At 36.9% G+C, this 10,433-nt stretch overlaps 1 protein-coding gene and 1 pseudogene across 1 annotated transcript; one reads left to right on the forward strand and one right to left on the reverse strand.

Annotated features, from left to right (window-relative positions):
• Window positions 1-7,640: 7,640 nt before the first annotated feature.
• LOC147508064 (uncharacterized) lies at window positions 7,641-8,066 on the forward strand. The gene has a single exon (XM_086596753.1). It carries the CDS (start codon window positions 7,641-7,643, stop codon window positions 8,064-8,066), a length of 426 nt encoding a protein of 141 aa, XP_086452879.1.
• Window positions 8,067-9,036: 970 nt separating this feature from the next.
• On the reverse strand, window positions 9,037-9,843 carry LOC147508065 (uncharacterized; annotated as a pseudogene).
• Window positions 9,844-10,433: the final 590 nt, after the last annotated feature.

Here is a 10,433-nt window from a genome sequence, read left to right on the forward strand (position 1 = left end):
TTTGAAATTGAAAATTGGTCTGTGTTAACTGATTAATGGCTTCCTCCATGGGTGAAAGTTTCGGTGGTTGGGGTACATACTGTTGTGTTGGGTTGGAGTTACTAATTGGACTTCCCTGGTGTATACCTTTAGACCAAGACAAATTAGGGTTATTACGCCACCCTTGGTTATAACTATTATTAGAAAAGGAGTTGTTGCTTGGGTTCTGGTATGTGTTAAAGGCATTGACTTGTGCAGTCACGCCAGGGCAATTATCAATAACATGATCAAAACTATCGCACAAAAGACAACCAAGGGTCTCAACATTATTAACTTGAGCTGGAGATTTTGTCTCCTTTTCTAGTTTAAGAGCCTCAACTCTTCTAACTAAGGCAGCTATTTTGGCATTCGCATCAAAATCCTTATCAACGTAAAACATAACATTCTTTGTAGTACTACTAGCTACCTTCTTAGACTCACGACTAGTTTCCCACTGCTGAACCTTTTCAGCAACGTCTTCTAAAAACGACCATGCATCATCCACAGTTTTATCACAAAAATCTCACGTACTCATGGTCTCAACCATGGCCTTAGAATTAAAATCAAGGCCCTCATAAAAAATTTGTACCAGTCTACCTTTCTCAAGGCCATGGTTAGGACGACACTGCAAGAGTATGTCTTTGAATCTCTCCATACACTTCCACAACGACTCACCCTCATTTTGGCAGAAAGATGAAATTACTTTTCTAAAAGCAGTTGCCTTATGATTTGGGAAAAAATTCTTTAAGAACACAACGCACAATTTTTCCTAGGTCGCAATAGAATTAGATGGAAGAGTGTGAAACCAACTCTTCGCTCTCTCCTTCAAGGAAAATGGGAATAACTTCAATTTTATAGCATCGTCACTAAATTGTTAAAGCTTAGCAGTCCCACAGATATCCTCAAATTCCCTTACGTGAAGATACGGATCTTCCTCATCCATTCCCCTAAACTTAGGAAGTAGCCCAAGTAGATTGGGCTTTAACTCGAAATGATTAACATTGGTCGGTGGAGGAACGATGCAAGACGGTCGAGTTGTCTTAGTGGGATAGATAAACTCCTTAATGGATCTAGGTACTTGGGCAACAACTTCGTTATTATTGCCTCCTTCCATTTTTATTTATTTTTTCTTTCTTAAGACTCTATAGGACGACACCCTAACGAAAAGGAAACTAACTTAACACCTAAAACTGATAAAATGCAAATGATGCACACACACAAATAATATCAAACAATTATTTCAAACCAGTTGAATTTTTAATAATGTTTAATATATTTGCTCCTAAACCCAAATAACACGATTTCCAATTCTTGTGCAAAAGCACCGTCACTCGATCCACGTGTCAAAAGGGCTTTCTTGGTGAGCGGGTTAAAACTTGTCATAATGCAAAATGCATAAGGCTGGTCAAATGTGAATTAACCTTCCTAAATGCAAAAAACAATAAAAACACACAAAACACACAAAGCAAACAAAGTTCAACCCCACAAAAGATAGAGACGTACCTCCGGCGTGAGCCTTCGAGGGCTACTTGCGACGCCGGGTGACGACAAACAAGTAACTTCCAAAAAAAAAAATCCACAAGAAAATCACGACTATCAGCTTTGTAAGAAAAATTCTTTGTTTACTGCCTGCGAAAATCAAAATTAGACATGGAAACTAAGAAATAATAAAACTACGACCAAGCTTAAACTACGAATCACGATAAATAAAATTTTAACACTCAATTGTACCACTGCAATCCCCGGCAGCGGCGCCAAAAACTTGGTAGGAAATTAAACGACCTAAATAAATAGACTAATTAAACCCTATAATTAAACCGCAAACGCACAGCTATCGTTGAAAATAGTTGTGGCAAACAGGTCGATCCCACAGGAATTGCTACTTGGGTACAATTGAATATTAAAATACTACTTAACTTAATCCGAACTATATTTGTTTGAAGGAATAAGAATTATCAACTAAAGCTAGTTAAACTATGAAAGCAATAAAACTTATATTAAAACTACTAATGGAGAGCAACCTAGGACTGTTGAATCCACCTTAGACCCTAGTTTGTATTTATAGAATCAATTTCAATATTCCAGATTTTATACGAGTAGCACGAGGGAAATGTAACCCTTACTTTCTCGAAAATATGATCGTGACAACTCTTAACTAAATATGTATCTTCTAAAGTTTTGGCACTACAGATCAAACTTAAAAGATTACTCATCTTTTTATGGTACGAATAATATCTAAATTTGACGTCAACAGTTAAAACAAGCTTAACTAATAGTAACGAATATTGAACTATAAAGCATGTGTGACATACTATATGAAAGATATAAGCTAGCTATCAATACATGAAACTAGAAGAATATAGCAATTTAAACTAATTGGAAATCATCGAAATTAATCCCAAAAAAACACAAACATTAGCCTAAGGCTTCATCTTCCCTGGACTTGAGTTTAGCTATACATAACAATGAATGGAAAAATGAAATCAAAAGAAGAATTAATCATTGCAAAAACTGTAGTCTTGCGTTGAAGTCTTCTCCTCCAATTCGTCCTGTCCCCAAGATTTAATCCGCGTACTAACTCGAGCTCCACTTTTCTGTCTCTCCCTGTTCTCTCTTTTTCCGCCCTCTCCAGCTTGGTTTTTCTCTTCTATATATACTGGATTAACAATCAGAGTTTGATATGAATTAGAAATATCTAATTCAGTCGAGTTGCGTGAGATTTGGGATTGGATCGGAAAGAAATGGTCTCCTGTTTGTGAGAAGGAATGAAAAAGGAAACTAATTTCTTCATTCGGTGCTCCGGATGTATGGTGGGTTATATTGGTGTGGGCTTTGTTAGTTTTTGTGGGCTTTAATGTATATGGGCTGGTCTATTTAAGTGCTAATAATTGGCTTGGTGCACATGGTCCAGTCTTTAGCTCATGGGCTTTTATAGTTCGGTACACTAATTCCTTCAAACTGACTTTAGCCTGCATGGTTCGAACTCCAAAATTCCAAACCACCAGAAACAACACAAGCTCCAAAGCTAGTAAGCTATAACCCATAGCCATACCCCAATGCGAACAACATATATATTCTGTACCTCCACTGAACTAGATCAACATACACACATTGATATCTTTGAATCTCGACAATTTTGACACTTTTAATCAAGTTAATTCCGATCCTGCAAAATTACTAAAAACACACTAACTAAATCAAACAAATTAATTCAATGAACTAACTAATATAAAATTGGACATAAATATATGTAACATTTACGTGTTTATCAAAGACTTTAGACAAAAGGAAGGATTAGATTATTTTGACAATTACTCTCCAGTTACAAGAATAACTTCCATAAGGATGCTAATAGCAATAGCATCAATACATGGATTTGAGATACATCAAATGTATGTAAAGATGGTATTCTTGAATGGTGAGTTAGATGAAGAAATATGCATAGAACAATCCGAAGGGTTTATTGCTCCTAGACAAGAAAGGAAAGTTTGCAAGTTTACTAAATCCTTATATAGATTAAAGCAAGCACCTAAGCAATGGCATGAAAAATTTGACAATGCAATGTTGTCAAACGGCTTCAAAATAAACGAGTGTGACAAGTGTGTCTATGTCAAAATCACTCAACAGGGATGTGTCATTGTTTGTCTCTATGTAGACGATATGCTAATTTTGGGTAGTAATATGGAAGTTATAAAATCTACCAAACAAATCTTGTCAAGTAAGTTTGACATGAAAGATTTAGGTGTCGCTGATGTTATCCTAGGAATTAAGATCTCTAGGATGGAGGATGGACTTGTTTTATCACAATCTCATTACATTGAGACGATTCTTGAAAAGTTTAAGAAATATAATATCACACCAAAAAAGTCACCAGTTGATGTAAATCTTCATTTAGCTAAAAATACTAGAGATAGCATATCTCAACTAGAATACTCTCGTATACTTGACAGTTTAATGTATGTCATGAATTGTACAAGGCCTGACATAGCATACTCTATGAGCAAGATAAGTCGATATATGAGTAATCCTGGCAGAGATCATTAGACTGCCATACTGAGAGTTTTGGGATAGTTAAAGTATACTAAAAATTTTGGTCTGCACTATACAAGATATCCAGCCGTTATAGAAAGCTATTACGATGCTAATTGGATATCTAACACTAAATACTCAAAGTCCACAAGTAGATATGTCTTTACACTTAGAGGTGGAGCTGTTTCTTGGAAATCCTCAAAATAAACGTGCATAGCGAGGTTCACTATGGAATCAGAATTCATAGCATTGGACAAGGCTGGAGAAAAAGCAGAGTGACTTCAAAATTTCTTAGAGGATATTCCAAACTGGGCTAAATCTGTGCCAGCAGTGTGTATACACTGTGACAACCAATCTACTATTGGTAAAGCACAAAGTAGCATGTATAACGAGAAGTCTCGACACAACGTTGTAGACATAACACCGTTAGACAATTGCTCTCAAATGGAGTTATCTCAATCGACTATGTAAGGTCAAAAGATAACATTACGGATCCACTTACAAAAAGTTTAACAAGAGAGCAAGTGGAAAGATTATCAAGGGGAATGGGCTTAAAGCCTTTGAGATAATCAATCAAGAGTCTTCATAATGGAAAAACCAACCTAGTTGAATGGATATCCCCCGATCTAGGTTCAAAGGGCCAACTAAATTATGTTTGTGAGTCAGTTAACACTAGAGAGTAATAATATACTCTAACCCATTCCTATATAAAGTGCATATTTGCTGCGAGACCCAAGATAAGTCAAGCTTTTAATGATTTACTATATCTTGGAAAGTTAAACTATTCAAGTTGAGTATTGTAGGATACTCTTTATAAAAATCACCTATATGAGTGTGAAGTGGGGCCACTTTTATGAGAATTTTAAGGCAAATGTCTCAAAAGCACTCTTTGAAACCAAGAAGTGTTCAAGGCCAAAATGAACACAAATGTGAGAACCAACAATATTCGAGAAGGTACTGTGTGGAGATGATTGTCTAGGTTTATACAAATGGCTGACAGTTCAAGGGCATTAATTGAAGTCTACTAATTGTCCAATTAAACCCGATCGTCTTTCACTAAGGCAAGTTCAAGGCCTCCCATGCTACTTAACCTGATACGGTATCTTTTCATTTGTAAAAGAACATAAATCCGATGTTTATGATAGAAGAAGCCAAATTTTCATTCATGTGGGGGATTGTTAGAAAAATGGATTTACATAAATCCATTGAGATATGAATGAGTAATTTGTCTCCCAAGTTACCCCACTTGAGATGAAATGGGTTTCTCTTGAAACAGTACGTAAAGTGAGAAAAAACCTTTTTGAAAGGGTGCACTAGTTTGAAATAGTGTATTATGCCAAAAAGGTGTGACCTTTCAAAATATGCACTGGTTTGAAACAGTGCATCATGCCGAAAAGGTGTGATCTTTCGAAATAAGAACTAATTCGAAACAATGTTTTATGCTGAAATGGTGTGTCCTTTCGAAACATGTGATTTTTCAAAAAGTTGCTTACTTTTTCCCAAGAGTCACTGTGTTGTTCTGAAGAGGCACCACTCACCTATAAATAGTGGATGAATTTGGAGAGAAAGACACACCATATCACACAGAGTTCTGATCTTTCTCTTCTCCCTATGTTCTTAGTCAAATACTATGTTGTGTTCGCTGATTCTATAGAATTGAAGTGCTAGCTTTCTATAGAAGAAAATTTGTTCTATCTTGGGAGACAGTTTCCCATCAACTTTCAAGCACAATGAGGGGGAAAATCTGTCTTAAGGACATAGTGTATCTACACTGGGCTCGGACTTAACTAAGAAGTACAAGACACTTACAAGACAAAATGTTTGTATAGTTTGGTAATTGGTAAAGAGTAAGTACAATTAAGTTGTTTATTCCTAACAAATTTTATACTCCTTAGCAACGACGAGTATGAGTGTCCAGTTCGGTACTCTCCTCGTAATGCAATTGGGGGACTCTTCTAAATTCAAGAAATTGTCTGACAGAGTGATGGTGACGAAAGAACAGGTCCTAGGTGCACATGAACCGGTGACGGGTAATAGCAATATCAGCTTATTAACTGAGGTGAGAAAGGTGGATCATTCCACTTGCAGGACATCTAAGAGTTTAGGCAAACCAATTCAAAGCCAACAAAACATGACAAATCAAATTCATCGGCTAAATCATGAGCAACAAATTTCCATTTGTGAACTAAATCAAACACTCGATCTACTTAAGCCAATTGAATTTTCTTTGCACTAACCGATGCCCCAAACGTCTCCACCAGACCACCACCATCTATAAATCCCCAAAACACATTTTCACCATCACATCAGCATCAAACACCATTTTTTTCATATTCTATGTCAACCTCTTGTACTAAAAAAATAATAATCAAGAGAGACGTTTATAAATGGTGAAATTGTTCGTTTTTTTAAAACTAAGTTGAGAGAGAAAATAGTGTGGAAGAAAAAAGAACAGAAGAGAGAGAGAATGGGACCGAGAATGGCACGAAGGAGAGAGAATATTAAGTTGGTTATTTCCTTTTTTTTCTCTCTTTTCATTTATGGGGTTTTAAGTTGTAGTGCGCGAGTGGGGATTTTTTTCCCTTTCTCATGTGATATCCATTTTTTATTATTATTAAGTCCGTGTATAAGTACATCCGTTTAGGAGCTGGACTGTATATATATTATTTGTGGCATCTGAGTAAAGGCTTTATGCTTACGTAATTTTAAAAATAAATTTAGAAACTAAAATTATATTTGAAATAATTTTCTGTGAGTTTTATTTATCATGCATTTTTGCTAGTACAAACATGCATAATGGAACTTGTTAATATGACCCTTAACACTACAATAATACATAAGTTATAAAGAAAAAAGAAATATGCATGGAATATATTTTAAAAAGTAAAAAATATTGGGATAAATAAATAAGTTTTATTTAGTCGATTATTTAAATTTATCTAAAACTCTGCTTAATTAAGGAATTTTGCCCGGTCCCAAAAATATTATTTTATTATGGTTCTACTTAACCGTAATATATAGTTGTAATTGATTTTGTGTGTGTGTGTGTTGGGGATATAGTAGCCAATTTAATGGAGAAAAGTTCCCAGGGCCGTTGAGCTAAAGTAATTATCATTACTATAGCCTATAAATGAGTGTGCGAGACAGAGACGAAGTCCAAGGTTTTGATAAAACTATTTTGTATTATGACAATCATCACAAGATTTTGTGAAACTACAACGCTCCACCCCTCCAAAATATGTAAGAGCAAGTTCAATGGAGGGCTGCTATAATTGGCTACTATAAGGTGCCACAGGCCTTTTAGCAGGCCCAGCCAAATTTGGCAGCCCAAGCTTCTAAAACCATTCCAACGGCACTTTTTAGTAGCTGCCAAGTTTGGGAGATGGACGGCTAAAACTCTGCCGTCCGTATGTTAAATTGTAACGGACGACATAAACTCTGCCATCTGTCTAGTCCAGACATCCCAACGGCTAGTTTTTTTGAGGTTGCAAATTTATAGCAACTACTTCACACAACTCTTTCACCATTTGCTCCCAATTCTCATAAAATTTCTATCTACTTCAACCACAACAATCACTACTCCAAGTACAACAATGGATCCAATTGTTGATGCAACCACATCAAAAGGAAAGCAATCTACAAGGTCCACCAATTTTTCCATTCAAGAAGACGAGACTCTTTGCAAAGCGTGGATATATGTTAATGAAGATCCAATTGTTGGTGCGGGGCAACGAGTCACACACTATTGGGAGAGAATATTAGAGAAATTTCAAGAGAGAGATGGTGAAAACAACAAGAGAATCAAGAATTCGGTGTTCACTCGATTTGGACACATCCAAAAAGCTTGCAACAAATGGGCGGGAATTATCTCCTCTTCGGAGAGGACTGCAAGAAGTGGCACAACGATCCAAGATCAGTTGGCCAAGGCAAAAACAACATATATGTTGGCTCACAACACACACTTTCAATTTGAGTATTGTTGGGCCCTCCTCAAAGATAGCCCAAAATGGAATGAATAATTAGAAAACCGGTCCACAACTACATCGAGGAGACAAACCAACGTCATTCTCGATGTAGATGACGAAGTCGTGCCTTTAACACCCACAACGCCGTCGGTAACTATTGGTTGTGTTCCAATATGTAGTTTGAGTATTATCTATGTTTATGTTTGTTCTATAGTTTGAGTATTATCTATGTTTGACTTTATATTGTTTCAAGACAATTCAAATTAAAATTGAAATTATAATATTGGAAATAAACTAACAACAACAATGGAAATGAAATAAATAAAACAATATTGAAATTAATCTAAGTAGTAAAAGCACCACCCCCACTAGAAGCACCACTTGGAGTTTCAAACGGTCCACTCTCTCTCCTTTGGCGAATTATCTCTATTTTCATCGTCTTGAAGTATTCGGCAACTTCTGGCTCAAGAGTAGAAGTATCTTGTGCTAATATTTTGTTGTCTTCTTTCCACTTCTTGAGCTCCATCATCTTTACCCTATCGGCGGCGGCATTCATCATTTGTGCCAAATACTTCTCCATCATTTTGTAATTCTCTCCTCCTTTCTTCAACCTTTCTTTCTCACCCCTTGTTCCCGGTGGTCATTTTTTTTTTGTTCCACTTCCACTTCCATCCCCAACTTGTGTAGAAAATGGATCAATTATACAAACATAGAAATACTTATACTACATTCCTTGATCCGCACAAAATTGCCAAAGGTGATTGATGAGGTCAACTCTTAGTTGAACATTAGTTTCTCTACTCTGAATGTGACGAAGTGTGTTGACTCTTCTTGCAATTTTCTCATTTCGATTCCCGACAACATGCAATGGGACTGATGGCTCCCAATCCATGTAAATTTGCCAATCTTCGATATCAATTTCTCGTTTATCCTCGACAATCATATTATGTAAAATTATACACGTCTTCATTATCCGATTAATGTCATCCCTACTCCACATTCGCACCGGCCTCTTGATTATCCCTCATCTAGCTTGTAAGACACCAAATACACGCTTCACATCTTTGCGACACGCTTCTTGCATCTTAGCAAAGAATCCCTCTATTTGAGTTGTTGGGTGAGGGATTGTTTGTATAAGTGTAGCCCATTTAGGATAAATCTCATCGGCTAGATAGTAACCCATTTTGTATTGGCGACCATTCACGGTGTAATTGCAGCGAGGAGCATCACCACGTATAAGATTGTCAAAGAGGTGAGAACGTTGAAGCACGTTGACGTCGTTATTTGAACCCGCCATACCAAAAAAAGCGTGCCAAATCCACAAGTCTTGATCGGCAACGGCTTCCAAAATGATTGTAGGTTTCTTCTTATGTCCTACATATGTACCTTGCCATGCCGTAGGACACATTTCTCATTGCCAATGCATACAATCCAAACTTCCAAGCATACCCGGGAAGCCACGATTTTCACCTTGTGCAAGTAGACATTGAATGTCTTCTTCGTTTGGAGCCCTCAAATATTCTTCCTCGAAAATCGCCAACATGACATCACAAAAATGCCTCAAGCTTTCGAAAAAGGTGCTCTTTGCGATTTGAACGTATTCATCCCATGCATCTGCACTATAACCATATGCAAGCAAACAAATGCAAGCAACCACCTTTTGCATACCCGTCAAATATGGCTTTCCAATTCCATCAACCTTGTATGTGAAGTACTTGTCATGGTCGGAGACGGATTTCAAGATTCGGAGGAAGAGAAGACGGTGCATCCTAAACCTCCTACAGAAGATATCAAGGGGATACTTTGGGTATTGCACAAAATAATACCTCATAATCCTATTGTGAGCGTTGATTCGATCACGATAAATGTACTTTCTACCGGGGACCGAGCCTCAATGATCACGAGTAGCTTCGTGCATGTCTTGCAATAACAAGAAAATAGGTACGAACATGTTCTCATCGTCATTCATCATGTTCCATCTTTAGATGAGGAGCTTGATTCAACATAGCGAGAAGAAGAAGCCATTTTGAATGTGATTGAGAAGAAAAGTTGCAAAGTTGAGAATGAATGTGAGAAGAAAGGTTGCAAAGTTGAGAATAGTAATGCAAAAAGTCTGAGTAAAGGCAAAGTTGAGAAATTTGTGATCTATAAAGTTGACACAAGAAATGAGGTTGGTGGTTGAAGAGTTGTGGGTTGAGGCTTTGATAACAAGTAAATGCATATGAGTGAAAAATTGGTTGAATTTGGCTAAGTCTAAATCGGGTTGAGTGTCTGAAAGGTACGGACGACACAGTGTCTGCCATCCGTCCATTTAATTAAAACGGGAGACAGACGACATAGTTTCTGCCGTCTGTACATAAATAACCAACAGACGACATAAACTATGTCGTCCATCTCTCGGAACTTATTATGGCAGCTGCT

The sequence above is a fragment of the Coptis chinensis genome, chromosome 3, assembly GCF_015680905.1.
Source record: "Coptis chinensis isolate HL-2020 chromosome 3, ASM1568090v1, whole genome shotgun sequence".
NCBI lineage: Eukaryota > Viridiplantae > Streptophyta > Magnoliopsida > Ranunculales > Ranunculaceae > Coptis > Coptis chinensis.